This window comes from Orycteropus afer, unplaced genomic scaffold, assembly GCF_000298275.1.
Source record: "Orycteropus afer afer isolate SDZICR_OR568_19922 unplaced genomic scaffold, OryAfe1.0 scaffold00569, whole genome shotgun sequence".
Taxonomy (NCBI): Eukaryota; Metazoa; Chordata; class Mammalia; order Tubulidentata; family Orycteropodidae; genus Orycteropus; species Orycteropus afer.
The window spans coordinates 227,685-245,867 of NW_006922156.1; the positions used below are offsets into that span (position 1 = coordinate 227,685).

General features: G+C 42.2%; 1 protein-coding gene across 1 annotated transcript in view; it reads left to right on the plus strand.

Annotated features, from left to right (window-relative positions):
- Positions 1-1,303: 1,303 nt before the first annotated feature.
- DOCK8 (dedicator of cytokinesis 8) overlaps positions 1,304-18,183 on the plus strand; it is a 193,688-nt gene continuing 176,808 nt past the window's right edge. Inside the window, 5 exon segments of the mRNA XM_042782993.1 lie at positions 1,304-1,309; positions 3,741-3,900; positions 7,045-7,184; positions 8,157-8,250; positions 9,674-9,836. Coding sequence (XP_042638927.1) covers positions 1,304-1,309; positions 3,741-3,900; positions 7,045-7,184; positions 8,157-8,250; positions 9,674-9,836 — 563 coding nt within the window.

An 18,183-nucleotide genomic window follows, 5' to 3' on the forward strand; every position in this document is an offset into this window, starting at 1 on the left:
GATGCTGAGGCTAACAGGCCCAAGGTTGACAAATAAAATGGCACAGTCTTGATGTTACCAAACCACATGGCAGGCCATTAACTCAAGTCCATTTTAAGTCCCAACGTCAGCAGAGCTTGGCAGTCTGCTGCATAGTGACACAGCTACATTCAGGGTTCAAGTGTGTCATAAACTAGAGACCATTCCCAAAGCTGCTTCTTATATACAGGAAGCAGACCACATCCCTAAAGCAGCTCCTCAGCTGCTTGTGGTAGGTCCCACCATGGAGTTGATTGCCAGTTCATCATGGGGAATAACTACCACCAACTGCTCAGCCACTCAGCCAGGCCCAGCCAAGTTAACCCAGAAACGTAACCACCACACTTGCCGTAATAGCCCTTACTGCACATGTCAGGGACCCAATGTGGGAATTCTGCGAATTGCTCAGTATATCTATTGCAATTATGCATTCTGGAACTGGGAAAATCACTACAAGATGGGTTTGGGGACTCACTATGAGATGAACCTTAGCTAAGACTTCATCAATGACTTGACCTCCATATGCCCCCACTCTGACTAATGAGTCACAGTGATGCTTTGGTTCTCCTGGAGTTAGTGTCAGTTCAGAGCCAGTGTCCAGTAATCCCCAAAAAGTCCTATTATTTTCTTTTCCCCAGTGAACTCTTGTAAAAGGCCTCTGATCCCTTTGGGGAAGGCTGGGAAAAAGATAGACATTATAAAGTTTTTGCAACGTAGTGGGGTCCTTCCTCAAGGGGACCCAGCCTCCCCATCATTCAAAGGGCTGTGGATCTGTAAACTGACTCGAGTCTGGGAATTGTTTGAGAGGCCTGACTCTGTATTCTGGCCATTCAACCTAGACTGCTGTTCATGTGACCTAGAATTCTTCTGTCTATACAGATCAAGTAAATATTTAGTAGGGTTGCCATGTATTTCACTCCTAGGAATACCATGCCTAAGTAGCCAATGCCATAATTCCGCATGAGTCAGAGTATTCTGATTACTGTTTTGACTTTTCTGTCCATTATGGTAACCACACCCACCTTGTCTTTGTCAATTAACTGCTGCCACTTGGCTCCTACTATTCAGGGTCCAATCAGCCCCATCGTAATTAAGTGTCTTAGTTTGATTAGGGCAGTTCTCACTGTCAAATCCGGCTTACATAAAGTAGCAATCACAGCAGTATTCAAGGATGCTGGAGCTCCCTTCACAAATTTATTCCTCACCATACTGGTGAAAGGCATGTCTTCTGGACTCCATTTCTGGCTCTAGGGCTCTAATCTGATAAATCCATTCTAACAGGCCAATGTCCGTAAGCCTCTGAATACCTTCTTCTACATTATACCAAGGTAGTTCTGGTACTTCAACTTGACTTAAGGTAGGCCACTGTATAATCCATGCTTTAGTAAGCCAAGCAAATAAACAATTAGATCCTTTCCTAACCTCTCAAGCTGGAACATTGAATGAAGAATCTGTACTTAGTGGGCACCATTATCTCACACCCTTAGTAGCCATTCCCATACATATTCTTCAGGTTTCTGTCTGTACATGTTAGCAAAATCAAGTAGCTCTTTTTGGGTGTACCATACCACCTCCTCAGTCACACTGTGTATTTTGCCTTTTGAGGCTCTCTTGTTATAGGTCTAGCAACAACAATGGGTGGTTGGGACAGTTTCTGAGAACATTCAGCAATGTCTTCCATGGCATCTACTTCAGACAATGATTCAGCAGGAACAGTTGGGTTAATGCCATCCAACAGGTGGAGGGGATAATGGTTTTATGGTAATCCCTTCAGATGGGAGGGATTCAATGAATTTACAGGTTCCATATCCTCATCTTCCTGACTGTCTTCCCATATGTCCCCATTCCAGGTTTCAGGATCCAATTTGTTCTCAATCAGTGCTCTCACTTTAACTTCAGACACCATTCTGGGCTGGCAATTCAATTGGTGTTGTAATTCAGCCACCCTTACAATAAGAATCTGGGTTTGGTTTTGGGCAATATCAGCTCTGTTACTAGAAGAAATAAGGCTTTCTTTCAGAGCACAACTGGAAACATTGAGTTCTTTTATGTGGAGCTTGAGCTGTGACTCAGCAGCCCTGAGCTCATCTCGCTCTTTTACCACTTTGTCTAGTGTAAGTAGGACTGACCAGCCAGCTTCCTTATACTCTTCATGCTGACAGAATTGCAGAATATATCAAATATGCGATCACCCAGAGCTTCACTTCTCAAAAATACTTTATCTATTGGTGGTGCTATTTTGCATATTAATGTTGTCACCTCACATCACAGATTAACAGGGACTTCTTTACTAATGAAGGCAGAGTCACCAGTGCCTTTATGATTAAAAATATTGGAGAACAAAAACACAATTGGTGAGAACCAATTTAGGAAGCCCATCCTTATGATTTTGTCTCTCTAGAACCACTCTTGGTACCAAATGTGTTAGGCTGGGTTCTCTAGAGAAACAAAACCAGTAAAGCTTATATATATATATATAGAGAGAAATTTATCTTAGGAAAATGGCTTACACACTTATAGAAGCTGGCAAGTCTCAAGTTCTTGGATCCAACCTCAAGCTGGAGCCTTTTCCCAACTCATGTAGCTGCAGGGGCTGATGAGCTCAAGGTTGTGGGCTGTTGACTCCAATGAATGATGAATCCAAGATCACCAGACCAAATGGTGGATTGTTTGGTCATGGGCAGTTGTAGGCAGAACAACAGGATTCTGATCCACAGAAGAGTGTCTCTTTTTCCCAGGATGTCCATAAATATATTGGAAGCAGGCCACACCCCTAGGGAAACTCTCTTTCAACTGATTGGCTGCTCAAAATGTATACATCTGATCTCATCATGGGAATAACCCACATCACAGCTGCTTGAACCACACAGAATTGTGGTCCAGCCAAGTTGACACGCAACTCTAACTGTCACAACCAGGTTAGCCTGGGAGCTTGATAAATGTTACCTTTTTAGCCTCAGAGTCCCCCTGTCCCCTGGTGAATCCACATCACATCGCTAACCCCCATAAGAAGCACTCATTGATTAGCTGAGATAAAAAGCCTTGGATTTTTTTTATTTTTTAAGTTGAAGGTGTAATTTATTAATTGAATATTGTTGTTGTTGTTGTTGTTGTTATGTGCTGTCAAGTCGGACCCGACTCATAGCGACCCCTCCTTGGGTTTCCAAGACAGTATCACTACAGAAGTAGATTGCCCCATCTTCTTTCCGAGGAGTGGCTGGCGGGTTTGAACCGCCAGCCTTCTGGTTAGCAGTCAAGTGCCTTAGCCACTATGCTAATTGAATATAGCCTCTCTCTAAATGCTCCTGTGGGTTTTTTTGTTTTTTTTTCTTAAATCTTTCCTTGTCCGCTAGGCATCTGGCCTAGTCGAGTCTTGTTTTCTGTGTTGGCTTATTTCATTGCTTGCTTTTGTTGTGAGATGCCATGGAGCCCATTCGGACTCATAGCAACCCCATGGGTTACAGAGTTAGAACTGCCCCATAGGGTTCTCTAGGCTGTACTCACGATGGGAGCAGATCACCAGGGCTTTCTCCCATAAAGCCACTGGGTGGGTTCAAACCACCGAGCTTTTGGTTAGCAGTTGAGTGCTTAACTATTGCACTACCAGAGGAGTTCAGAGATGGCTGTCTTATCCATGTCAGAAGCTATAGACTTGGGGTTGATACTGCATTGCTTTTTTTTTTTTTTTTTTTTTTAAATGATCTTTTTCCATTTTTCTCTAGAGTAAAGACAAGATTGAAAAACTAAAATTTCAAGCAGAGTCCTTCTGCCAACATTTAGGGAAATACCAGATGCCCTTTGCCTGGGTTCCCATAAGCTTAAACAGCTTCTTCAACATCTCCACCTTTCACAGGGAGGTAACCAATGTGCAGGCCACAATTGGTAAGGTTTTCAGCCTTCATACCAACTCCAAGGTCAACTGCTGGGGCTGTGGGAGCAGTAGAGTCCCTGGGTGGTGCAACGGTTAACACACCAGGCTGCTAACTGAAAGGTGGAGGTTCAAGTCCACCTGGAAGAAAGGCCTGGTGATTTACTATTAAAACTCAGCCTTGGAGCCCTGGGGAGCCTGGTTCTGCCCTGACACACATGAGGTCACCATGAGTCAGGCTCTACTTGGTGGTGACTGGTTTAGTGTTTTGGGAGGTGAGGGCGGGAGGAGTGAGAAGGAGATAGACAGGATAAAATAGGGTTCTAACTGAATTACACGTGCTTGATCAGACAGCAGTCTGCAGAACAGTTGTGAACATTTGTGGAGCTTAAATATACGCTCCTCTTACAGTAAGATTTTTGATGGAATGTTCTGGATTGATTGACACTTCAAAAAACTTAATTTTTCATAGCCACTCCTCACAAAAATAAAATTCTTGAAAATAACAAGAAAATCTAGTAACCAGTGGGTTAAACAAAGGCACCACGGCTGACACCTAAACACATCAAAAGCCAACTGTCTCAAGGATTTTTCTCAAAATGCAAAACTCGGCTTCTGGGCACAATTTTCAGTCCCTCAATGTTTATTTTGCCAAGTGCAATAAAGAGAGTGGGTGTAAAAAAGAATATCTTGTTACTGTTCTGACATCTTTAGCATATTTCTTTCTTTTTCACCACTCCTTCCATCAGAATCCTTCACTTCCTTTGCAGTTTGGGTGCAGAACTACTGCAGGTTTCCAGAATTGTCAGGTAGACTCTGCCCACCACCTATGGTAGAGTTTGTGTTTTCCTAAGTATCTGTGTATCCAGCAAATATTTATTTCTAGGTTCCCATTTCTCAGGCATTCCTTAGCTCTGCCACTTCAGAAATGCTGCAGTTAGTGGGGAAGTTGTGGAAAGGGTAATGTGTTATTGCTGCTGCTATTCTAAGGAGCTCTGGTGGTGCAGTGGTTAAAGCATTTGGCTGCTAACCAAAAAGTCAATGGTTTGTGCCCACCAGATACTTCACAGAAGAAAGATGAGGCAGTCTGCTTCTGTAAAGAGTTACAGCCTTGGAAACCCTGCAGGGCAGTTCTGCTCTGTCTTACAGGGTCACTATGAGTCAGAATTGACTCAATGGCAGTGAGTTTGGATTTTTTTGGTTTGTTCCTATTTTGGAGTTATTGTTACATAATTGAAACCTGTAAAACCAATTGCTGTTGAGTTGATTCCAGCTCATGGCTAGCCCCGTGTCTGTCAGAGTAAGATTGTGCTCCACAGACTTTTCAATGCTGATTTTTCAGATGTAGATCACCAGCCTTTCTTCCAAGGCACCTTTGGGTAGACTCAAGCTTCCAATCTTTTGGTTAGTTACCAGTCAGAATCCATGGGTTGTTTCTGATTTATCAATAGCAAAGCTCACTTTATTGTACTCTGATCTTCATCACACTTTTTTTTTTTAATGTCGGCTGTGTCAACCCATGTAGCCTTATTTGAAACCACTAAGCATAAAGCTTAGAAGCCACCATAAGTAGGGTGAGTTTAGGCACAGGGCATGCTGGGACCTCAGGAACAGGCAGGGTGGGAGGAAGGGGAAGCAGCTCCAGGATAAATGAACCCACCTACAGAGGCTGGTTCTTCAGAAGCAATCAGAAGATGCAGTGTATGATGGTGGGGCAGCGTGCCAAGTTTGGGTGGGCACTGTGACAAGAAGATTCAGTTCAGCATCCTGGCAAGACAAGGGTAAGAGAGTACTCAGGGAAGTGACTTGCAGGATTAGAGTGGTAAGGAGTTTGACCAATCACAATAGAACCCTATTGAGCTACAGTATAAAAGCAACAAGATACATTCCAAAGGGGGATAAGAAACAGCAAAGCAGAGTATGGGGTCCCAGACCAGAGTATCAGGGTGTGATTCAGGATTCTGTCCCCCATTGGGTGGGTTGACCAAGACAGGGACTCTCTTCTGCTGCCTGGTCCGCATAGTGGGAGCAGAGGAAAGCTGGCCTATTTGGCTCATAATCCCAAATGCCTGTAGGGGCATCTGAGTACAGGCCTCTCCCAATGGAATTCAAATGTAAAAATAAAGCAAAAGCAAATACGGTGCTAACTAAATAAAATATCTCTGTAGACTTTGTCTGGCTCTGACTGAACTCTGATGGCATCTGGTCTACCCTGATCTCCATGTGGGAAGAACTGTGGCTGCTCCTGGCCTTTCCACTCTGGTCAGAGTAGAATTAGATGCTTAGACATACAGGAGGAGGGCACCAGGGACTCCAATAGGAGGGCTAGGAAAGGCACGGACCAGTGGAGGAAATGTAACTCAAAACAGTGTAGCCATATTCACCGTACTTGTTCAGTGGCTTATTTGCTGTTACTGTGTGCTGGTGAATCATTTCCAACTCACAGCGATCCTACAGGACAGAGTAGAACTGCCTCATAGGGTTTCCAAGGCTGTAGTCTTTATAGAATCAGAGTGCCTTATCGTTCTACTGCAGAGCAGCTGGTGGGTTCAAATTGATGACCTTTTGGTTAGCAGCTGAATACTTAACCACTGTGCCATCAGGGCTCCTTCTCAATGACTTAAAATGTACCTCATATATATAATACTAGGAGTTCTGGTGACACAATGGTTAAGGCATTCATCTGCTAACCAAAAGGTTGGTGGTTCAAACCCACCTGCCACTCTGTAGGAGAAAGATGAGACAGTCTGCTTCCATAAAGATTCACAGCCTTGGGAACCCTATGGGGACAGTTCTACTCTGTCCTGTAGGGTCACTGTGCATTGGAATCAACTCAATGGTACTGTTTTTTTTTTTTTTTTTAAATTTATTCAATATATGATAAAAAGAGTCCCTGGATGGTGCAAATGGTTAATGCACTTGGCTGCTAACTGAAAGGCTGGAGATTCTAGTTCACCCAGAGGTGCCTTGGAAGAAAGGCCTGGCAATCTGAGGAAAACAGCTATGAAAACTCCATGGAGCACAGTTCTCCTCTGACACACACGGGGTTGCCATGTGTCTGAGTTGATTCAACGGCAGCTGGTCCTGGTCTCTATGGTGAAGGGAGTAACTTGTGTTACTTGTGTTCTCAAACAGAAGGGCATGCTGTAGAATGGAAGGGAGAAGCTCTCCCTTGGGTGAGCAAAAGACTTTGTCTCAATCCAGAAGGCTTTCTGAGCAAGCTCTGTCCTTAGAGGAAAATGAGGTTGGATCCAGCTTCAAAACCACCACCATGATCATTAACAGGTTTTTCAAACAAGTACCTCTCCACGTATATTGTGTCTGGACTTGGCTCCATCTGGCAGGGGTGCTGGATTTCTAAGAAGTGGTATAGGTAGTGATTCAGAGAGAGGGGCTGGTGCTTGCAGCAAAGCCTCAAGGTCATTATCTGCAAAGGGATAATGGTGCTTGCTCCCTGGGTTGTTGGAAGTGAAATGGCATATGAGAAGCTGGATGACGGCAGGTTGGGAGGGGTAGAGAAGGAATATTTGACAAGAGGCTGAATTAAATGATTTCAGAATTGCCTGCAATTCTAGTATCTATGAAAGACAGGTTAGAAAACAACTTAAAGATAAAAGATTTCCCAGACACTGCTGGCCCGTAACTCAGGAGTCCCTGGCTTGTCTACACTAACATGCCATCTGTTTTGGTTACCTAGTGCCACTCTGACAGGAATATACCACAAATAGAATGGCTTTAACAAACAGAGTTTATTCTTTTACAGTTTGGAGGCTTTAAGTCTGAGTTCAAAGTGCCAGCTCTACGGGCTGGGTGAAAGCCCCTCAACCTTGGACTTCAGCTTTGCCTCCTGCTCCTGGTCCACTGAAGCTGGAGGCTTTTCTTCACTTAGCTGCTGGCTGCTGAGGCGGCTAAGCCCAAGGTTGACAAGTAAAAAGGCACAGTCCCAATGTTACCAAACAACACAGCAGGCCACTAATTCAAGTCCATTGAAAGTCCCAAGATCAGCAGAGCATGGCAGACTGCTGAACAGCTACTCAGCTACATGCAGAGTTTAGGCGTGCCATAAATTAAAGTCCATTCCCAAAGCTGCTGCTTATATTACAGGAGGCAGACCACATCCCTAAAGCAGCTACTCAGCTAATTATGGTAGATCCCACCATGGAGTTGATTGCCAGTCTCATCATGGGGAATAACTACCATCAGCTGCCCGACCACTCAACCAGGCCCAGCCAAGATGACACACAACCTTAACTCACACTGTCCTTAGCAGGAGAGAGATCGCCTGAGCAAGGAAGACTCCTTCAGGTTTCTAGCTGACTACAAAATGCCTTCATCCTTGCAGAGAAGAGTCAAGTCAATTCCAGGTGAGGGCACTGATCTTTATCTTCTACCACCATACCAGAACCTTGGAGGATTAGACATGTTACGTGTCTCCTGCTGAAACTGATAAAATCATGTCTGCAAAGTGAAATAAGGGATTTTGCTTTATTGGTGAAGAATATGACATGGTCTACATTTTCAACAAATCTATTAATGTTTTCTGTTTTCGTTTTTTTTTTTAAAGATTGTTTCTGTCAATAAAGACCATGCTTTAGATCAGGGCTCTCAGATCAAACCATTTGTTTGAACAACAACCAGAAAACTAAACTAGCTGTCATTGTGTTGGTTCTGACTCATGGCCAGCCCCTGTGTGAGATATTTCTCAAGTGAGATATTATATGGAATGCTCTTATCAACATAAATAAGTAAAATTCAGGTTCTCAGGTAGAAGGTGAGGACACTCTCCTCAACCTCAGCTCAGTGGCTCCTGAGACACTTCTGCAGTACTCTAGGGGACCAGGGAACTCAGTTTGAAAACTGCCAATTTTTAATGCTTAAAAGCATGGAAGCTACATAAGTGTGCGCCATTTATCTTATTTCTCTAGTGCAGCTATAACAGAAATACCACATGTGGATGGCTTAACAAACGGGAATTTATTCTCTTACAGTTTAGAAGGCTAGAAGTCCAAATTCAGCATGCCAGCTCTAGGGGATTGGGTGCTCGGCCTTGGCTTCAGCTCTGCCTCTCATTCTAGGCCCTTTGGAGCTAGAGGCATCTCCTAACTCAGGCAGCTGCTAGATACTGAGGCTGATGAACCCAAGGTTGGCAGATAAAATAGCACAGTCCCAAGATCAGGCAACACAGCAGACCACTAGTTCAAGTCCTGGAACAATCCCAAGATTGGAGGGCAACAAGAGTAGCCACTGGTTCAAGTCTAGGAACTGGAGATGAACACTTGGCCAAATGCAGGATCCAGATGTGCCAAAAAGCTAGAGAACTTTCTCAAAGCTGCTGCTTATATACTGGAAGCAGGCCACACCCTGAAGGCAACTAATTAACTTCTCACAGCAGATTCTACCATGGAGGTGATTATACCACATCAGTCTCATCATGGGGAGTAACTACATCCAGCTGCCCAGCCATTTAAAACCACAGCCCAGCCAACTTGACACACAACCTTAACTACCACACCGTTATAGAGTGTCAGTTCCAGAAGAGATGTTAATGATGGTCAACTCCATCCTGCTCATTTTACGATGTCTTACTTTCTGATTTATAGAAACCAAAGCCCCAACATGGCCATGACATGCATTTCCGCAAACTATAGGAAAATACCTGGCAATTCCAAAACTCTCACAATCCCCCAGCCTATACTTAATCTCATAGAATACAGAGTACAGCAACCTTTCCCAATTCCCTTGTAACATGGCAGTTTCTTTACTGAAACATCCTGTTTATCCCCTTAGGCTTGCTTAGACTGGAAATTTCTTCAGCTCCAGAGACACTCAACTACTGTCGGACTCCTGAAATGTTGCCAGTGAGACCATTTTCCGAAAACCAAACATGTCCACACAAAGAGATCTTGGAATTCCTGATCAGGGAGGTATACATCCCTCATACTGTGTACAGGTAAGAGACAAAGTCTCTTGGGAAATCATCGCATCCAAAGTCTGAGTTTCATTGGGTTAATGCTTTCATTGTTCCTCAGCCTATCTTCCTAAATTTGTGGGAAATGAAACATGTTCGTCTAACTATAAGTTTAATTGCTAGATCTCTTTCTAAACATCATGGATCAGGTTCCAGCAAGATGGCAGAATAGACAGACAACCTACACAGACCCTCTTCAACCAAGAAAAGGGGAACCAATGAACACAGATACAGAAAATAATCCTGGATCCGTGAGCTTTGAAAGGAAGTATACAGAAGTGGACTAAACTCCAACTAGTAGTAGAACTTGCACGAAGACAACAAAAAAGGAGACATATGGAGCTGTGGTCTGTCAGCAATCCTGATGGCATGGACATCTTGGATGTACTAGGACCTGAGAATTAACCTGAAAATTAGCCCTGATAGCCAGGGGCTACATGGAGGACTGCACTGGTGCCGGGTGAATAAAAGGAGAAGCAGCAAAGAGGGAGACTGGGTAAGCTGTGGACTTGTGCCTGTATGGAGGGTGCAGCCATTTTGAATGTTTACAAGTGGTTCAACCATTTTGGATATTTAAAGCGACAGCATTCTCTCAGATTCCAGGGCCCTAAGAGTAGGCTCCACTTGCCAGGGACTGCAAGAACATACTGGACGCCGAGGACTGGGAAAGTGCGATATTCTGCTTATTACTCTTATACCCCACGCCCTCTCGGTGAACAGAGGTTCAGCCATCCTTCACTTCCACCCACTTTCTGGGCTGGCAAGAATTCCATCCCAGTCTGTGTGCTCTGACAGAGCCTGGGTGTTGTGCCCTACCCCACCTATATATATATTTTTTTTTAGTTAGTTAGTATGTGTGTGTTTATTTTAAAATAATAATTATTATTATTTTCATCCTTTTTATTATTATTCTTTCTCCTTTCCTTTGCAGGTTCTGGTTTTCAGCTTTTTCTCTCTTCCCTTTTCCTGGTTCCCATTTTTTTTCTTTCTTGTGGTTCTCCCCATTCCTTGTTTTTCTTTTTGCATTTTTCCCTTAATTATTCTCCTGTGCTACCTCTTTTCTCTTATTTTCCCCTCCCCAGATATCACAGGGTTTTTTCCCCTGCCTTTTTCTATTCATATTTCTTTTGGCTTTTTAAAGTATTTCTTTAAATATTTTCTCTCATTTATTGCCTTTCCTTTTTTTTTTTTTCCTTTTATCTTTTTGGTGATTATTCCTGTATGTTTATGCGATGTGTTTTCTGTCTGCTTGCCTTTACTTTTTTGATGGTTTTATGAATGTTGTTTTTGTCTGCTTGAGTGGGAGACAGCAACCAGGCCCATATGATACAACTACACCCACACCTCCTGTAGCTCCACTTACTGAGTGACAGCCATCACTTCTTTGTCCACTGACCAACAATAAATGCCCACTAAGAAGAGCCTGACTCACCCTTAACTACTCTTCACAGTAGTTATCAGAGATCTAAATACAACAATGTCACAATGTCTTGGAGACAATAGACCATCACAGTCCATACAAAGAAGCAAGATCAAGCAGTGGAAACAAGGGAGCAGGATACAAACTCAGAACAAATCCCTGAGGAAGAAACAGCATTGGAACTCACTGATAAGAAATTCAGAAGAATTATACTTAGGTGTCTTCAAAGTATGGAGAGACAAATCAAGGAAAACACAGACAAAACCCTACAAGAGTTTTGGAAGAAAATACAAGAAAAACATGACAAAATAAATGAAAAATTAGAAATGATTCAAGATCTACAGATAGAATCCAGAAGATTAATACTAAATTTTCAGAAACAGATAACACATTGAAAGGGCAAAGGAGTAGAATGGAATCAATGGAAGACAGTTAATGAGATTCAAGACAAATACCTGGATACTTCTTTGGAAAGGCATCAATTAGAAAAAAAGATCAAAACAAAATGAAGAAAGACTACAGTTCATGTGAGATATCATCAAAAGGAGTAACCTATGTGTAAGCAGATTTCCAGAACAGGAAGAGAAAAAGAAAACCACTGAGAAAATTGCCCAAGATTTTTGGGAAGAGAACTTCCCTGATTTGATGAAAGATGAGAATATATCCATTCAGGAAGTCCAATGAACCCCGAACAGATAGACCCCCAAAAGAAAATCACCAAGACATATCATCATCAGCTCATCAAAACAAAAGACAAAGAATCCTGAAAGCAGCATGGGAAAAGTGAAAGGTTACTTACAGAGGACACCCAATAAGAATAAGCTCTGATTTCTCACAGAAACCATGCAAGCGAGAAGGCAATGGGGTGGTATATATAAAACATGGAAAAAAAAAAATTTCCAACCAAGAAGGACATTATGTAATGATTAAAGAATAAATTGAACAAAAAGATATAATAAATATCTGTGGACCCAATGAAAGAGCCCCAAAATACATAAATCAGACTTGAATCAAATGAGACAAGGAAGGACATTATGTAATGATTAAAGGATCAATTGAACAAGAAGATATAACCATAATAAATATCTGTGGACCCAATGAAAGAGCCCAGAAATACATAAATCAGACTTGAATCAAATTGAATACCAGAATTGAAAAGGCAAATAGATGACTCCACAGTCAACGTAGGAGACTTTAATACGCCACTTTCAATGAAAGATAGAACAATTGGAAAGAAACTCAACAAAGACGCAGAAGAGCTAAATAATACAATCCACCAACTTGATCTCATAGACATCTGTAGAGCACTTCACCCAACAACAGGACAATATACAACATTCTTTTCCAGTGCACATGGAACATTCTCCATGATAGACCATATGATAGGCTATAAAGCAAGCCTTAACAAATTTAAAAACAATGAAATACTGCAAAGCATGTTTTCAGATCACAGTGCTATAAAATTAGAAATCACAATAGGAAGATCAATGAAAAAGGAGCAAACACATGGAAACTGAACAACACCCTCCTTAAGAATGACTGGGTAACATAAGAAATAAATAATGAAATTAAAAAATTCCTTGAATCGAATGAGAATGAAAACACAACATACCAAAATCTTTGGGACACAGCAAAAGCAGTGATCAGAGGCCAATTTATAGCAAATAAGCATTATGGATCAAAGACTCTTGAACAAGTACCTGTTGCTTTGGTCATAATCATAATTTAAGACCATAGTGGATAAAATACTTCCAGAAATTAAAAATAGCTTCTAGTCAGTATCTTAGTTTTTCTATGTGCAGAAGACATAATAGGAAGAGCACAGTAGGACCAAAAGTGTTCTAGTTGCTTAGAAGACAGGTATTTCTCTCTGGACCACCTCAATCCAGTACACTTGACCTCAGTGATAGACATGATCTAGATCTGCATGGCCCATACTGTAGCTGCTCTCCACATGGGGCTACTTAGCTGGTGAAACATGGCCAGTGTAATGGAGTACAAAATTCAATATGTAATTTTAATTAATTTACATTTAAATTCAGTAGTTGCATGTGGCTGGTGGCTACCTAAGGAGTTCTGGTGGTGCCATGGGTAAGGCATTTGGCTGCTAACCAAAAGGTCAGCAGTCTGAATTTACCAGCCACTCCATAGAAGAAAGATGAAGCACTCTGCTTCTGTAAAGATTTATAGCCTTGGAAATCCTATAGGGCAATTCTACTCTGTTCTCTAGGGTTGCTGTGAGTTGAAAACAATTGATGACAATGGATTTGGTTTGGGCTTTGCTTCCATAAAGGTTTACAGCCTTGGAAACCCTATGGGGCAATTCTACTCTGTACTATTGGGTTGCTGTGAGTTGGAATCAACTCGACAGCAATGGGTTTGTTTTCTTTTTTTGTGTGTGTGGCTACCATATTGGACAGCACAGAGCTACACCATAGAGACCTTCATGGGTTAGACTGCCTCATTTTCTCAGTGTCACCTCCAGTGCCTCCTGACCCTTCACCTGCAGGAAGAAGCACTGTTACCATACACCTACCTAGGGCATTGCTGCTCCCAACTTTGACTTATTCTGAGATTTTTTTTTTTTAAATTATGATTTAGGTGAAAGTTTACAGAGCAAATTCATCTTCCATACAGCAGTTCACATACACATTTTCTCATGACATTGACTGCAGTCTTCTGCAATGCAACAGCTCTCCTCCCACTTCCTCCCCATAGCCACCTCTTCCCTGTGTCCTTCCCTCCCATGCACTCCTGCCCCCTGAGCTGTCTCCCTGTGCATACACAGCCCTTCTACTCTTATTCTGAGATTTTTTTAAATGCAGAAAAGAATGCTATAAAAAGCTCCTTCCCCCACCATCTGAAAATGATATTTTGTTGTTAACATTTGTTGTTGGTTTTGAGGTGTTTGGGTTTTTTTTTTCTTTCTTTTTTTCTTTTTTATATAAAGGAAACAAACTAATATGAAATAAGTTGAAGTGTCCTTATCCCCATTGTGTAGCCACAGACCTCTGTCTTGCCTCTCAGATGCCATTGTCATGAACTTATGTGTGTTCTTCCTTCCAAATCCTCAGGTTTTGCATACTCATATGTGTATCTTTGCACACTGGGTGACATTATTTTACAGAATCCCCTTTACATAAATTATTTCACACTCTGTATGTTATACGGCACTTTGCTTGTGTTTCACTCAGTAGTATGATTTTTGTTTATTACTATGCTGCTGTTGGGTGCCATCTAGTTAATCTTTCTTAGTGACGCCACATGGCAGAGTAGAACTACCCCATATCTTGTTCTTGGCTGTAATCTTCACGGAAGCAGATCACCAGGTCTTTATCCCATGGACCTGCTGGGTGGTTCTGAACCACCAGCATTTTGGATAGCAGTGAGCCCTTGGCCATTGTACTCCAGGACTCCTTCAGTGTTACTACAGAGTCATGCATTTTATTAACTCAGTAAACTCAATATGTGACACTAAGTTTTACTCATTTTTCTTTTTCAATGACAAGAAATTTTTGCAGATTTAGCCAGCACTCCTTAACAGCATATGTTATAGAAATGTCAGTACTGGTTTATAGAGAGCTTTGCTGTTCCTTTTAACTGTTATATAGTATTCCTTGGAAGGAAGGTTGGGCAATCCTACTTCCGTAGTGATACTGCCTCGGAAATCCAAGGAGGGGTCGCTATGAGTCAGGGCTGACTCGACGGCACATAACAACAACAACAACATAGTATTCCTTTGTGTGACTTGGCCATATACCATTTGTCCACTTCCCTACTAATAGATGTTTATTTAGCTAACATTTTTCCCCTAACTTTTGCTCTTACAAACACTGTGCTGTGAAATATTTTTTGTCTGTATCTCTTTGTGTACATGTGTGAATGTTTCCCAAAGGAATAAACCTAAAATTGAAATTACTGGGTCACAAGTGATGTCTAGTCTTCTTTCTACTGCTATTTTTTTTTTCCCAAAATGGTACCAGCAGTGCCTGAGAGTTCTTGTTCCCTCAGCTCCTCGCCTACTCTCTCTGTATGACACGTGTGGGATGAAACGCAAAGAACATCAGAGCTCACCAAATCCAAACTCTTCCTACCCCCACCTTTCCAGATGACAAAGAGGGAATGAAAACCAGAAGATTTGGTTTACTGCCAGGTGTCGTCAGTTCTGACTGGCACCTCTATGTGAAACTGTGCTCTGTAGTGTATTCAGTGGCTTATTTTTTGGAAGTGGGTTGCCAGGCCTTTCTTCCAAGGTGCCTCTGGGTGAACTCAAACCACCAAACTTTCAGTGTGAGCAGCTGAGCACTAACCATCTGCACCATCCAGGGACTTCTAAATGAGTAGTTTGTCAAGGTCAGAAATGACAATGAGAAGTATAGCCAAGCATCCACACAGAAAGTTGCCTCTTCTTTTCAAGATTTGCAAGGTACACTTTCATTTCCCCCCACTTAATCTTTCCTGACTCAAAGGCACATAACAACAACAACAACAACAATCTTTCCTGAACTTGCTCCTTGTTTTCTATCCCCATTCCTTAAATACGAACTCAGGCCAAGTTCCCCTCCCAGAGAAGACACCCACCAGCATCCTCAGCATGCTACCTACTATCCCACTGCCATTGAGTCGATTCTGACTCATAGCGACCCTATAGGACAGAATAGAACTGCCCTGTAGTGTTTCCAAGGCTGTAAATTTTTATGGAAGCGGATTGCCTCATCTTTCTCCTATGGTGTGGATAGTGGGTTCAAACCACCGACTTTTGGGTTAGCAACCCAATGCTTTCACCACAGCACCACCAGAGCTCCTCCCCAGGGTACAGTAGGTTCAATTCTCCATTCCCTAGAGGGACAAGGAGACATGGAAATGTCAGCTTAGGGCTGCCTTGCTTTGTATCTTAGAAAGGTTATTGTATCATCAAAAAAAGACTCCATGGCATTGGAATAAGCTTGCACTGAGAGAATCCATTCAACTTCCCTGCAGCATTTCATCACCCCTGAGAGGCACTTGTCACTCTCTCCTCCCTCCTGGATACATTATCCCTTAATTACATCCCAGCCAGGCTGGGAGCATGGTAGTGTGTGCTAGATGATTCAGAAATGTAGGAGTACAGAGGAGGACAAGACTGGTGGAATTTCTGTGGACCCTACTTGGCATCTTAAGAAACTGGTGCATAGTGAATATTCCGTAGCTATCCTGTACTCTGTAGAAATGCCAAAACCACCCGTTAGAAGCTAGTTCTCTACTCTTGGAAATGATAGAAGAAAACATTTCCCTCCAGTTTGGTTGTAGCCCTTTCTTTAGGCTCCCAGGCCACCATATTTGATGACATTTTTTAAAATAGAATTTATTTTATTTTTGTTGTTGTTGTTGAGAACATTCACAGAAGAATATATACCAATTTAACGGTTTCTCCATGTATAATTCAGTGACATTGATTACATTCTTCAAGTCATGCAACCATCCTCACCCTCCTTTTCCCAAATTGTTCATCCCCCATAAACAGCAACTCACTGTCCCATAAGTTTCCTATCTAATCTTTGGAGTTGTTATTGTCAATTGAAGAAGAATTGATGCTTTTGAGCTGTGGTGCTGGCGAAGAATACTGAAAGTACTGTGGACTGCTAAAAGAACTAACCGATCTGTCCTGGAGGAAGTGCACCCGAAATGCTCCTTGGAAGCGAGAATGGCCAAACTTTGTCTTACCTATTTTGGTCATGTTGTCAGAAGGGACTATTCCCTGGAGAAGGTTGTCATGCTTGGTAGGGTGGAGGGTCGACGAAAGAGAAGGAGGCCTTCAATGAGATGGATTGACACGGTGGCTGCAATGATGGGCTCAAGTATAGCAGGGATCATGGAACTGGTGCAGGACTGGGAAGTATTTTGTTCTGCTGTGCATGGTCACTATGAGTTGGAAACGACTCCACAGCACCTAACAACAACAACAACAACATTGTCAATTGGATCCCAGATAGATAGATTTTAAAAGATCACAGGAGAAAATGACGGAGTTGTCAAGGATTTCATTGTACTTGGATCCACAGTCAATAGCCATGGAAGCAGCAGTCAAGAACTCAAATGATAAGTTTTATTATTGGGCAAATCTGCTGCAAAAGACCTCTTTGAAGTGTTACAAAGCAAAGATGTCACTTTGAGGAATAAGGTGTGCCTGACTCAAGCCATGGTATTTTCAGTCACCTCATATACATACAAAAGCTGGACAATGAATAAGGAAGACCAAAGAATTTATGCCTTTGAATTACGGTGTTTGTGACAAATATTGAATGGACGGTCAGAAGAACAAACCAACCTGTTTTAGAAGAAGAACAGCCAGAATGCTCCTTAGAAGCCAGGATGGCAAGACTTCATCTCATGTACTTTGGACGTATTATCAGGAGGGACCAGTCCCTGAAGAAGGACATGGTGTTTCATAAAGCAGAGGATCAGTGACAAAGAGAGGGACTGACACATTGGCCACAACAGTGGGCTCAGACATAGCAATGACTGCGAGGATGGTGCAGGACCAGGCAGCGTTTCGTTCAGTTGTACATGGGGTTGCCATGAGTCAGAACTGACTTGATGGCACCTAACAATGACAAAAGAGAGCAATCCACGGACAGACATTCTTTATTAGTTAAGCTGAACTATTGTTTGGTTTTAAGAAGACTTCAGGAAGTATTTTCCATTTAAGGTTTAAAGATTATCTCAGGGCAGTAGTTTCAGGAGTTTATCCAGCATCCATGGATCTAGAAATTCTGTTTAGCACTTTCCTCCTTTTGATCAGGATAATTGGAATCTTTGATTACTTTGGTCTTGGTTAAGGAAGAAGAGCTATAGCGACCTTGGATTAGAATTTTTTTTTTTTATTAGGATTTGGGTGAAGATTTACAGAGTAAATTCACTTTTCATACA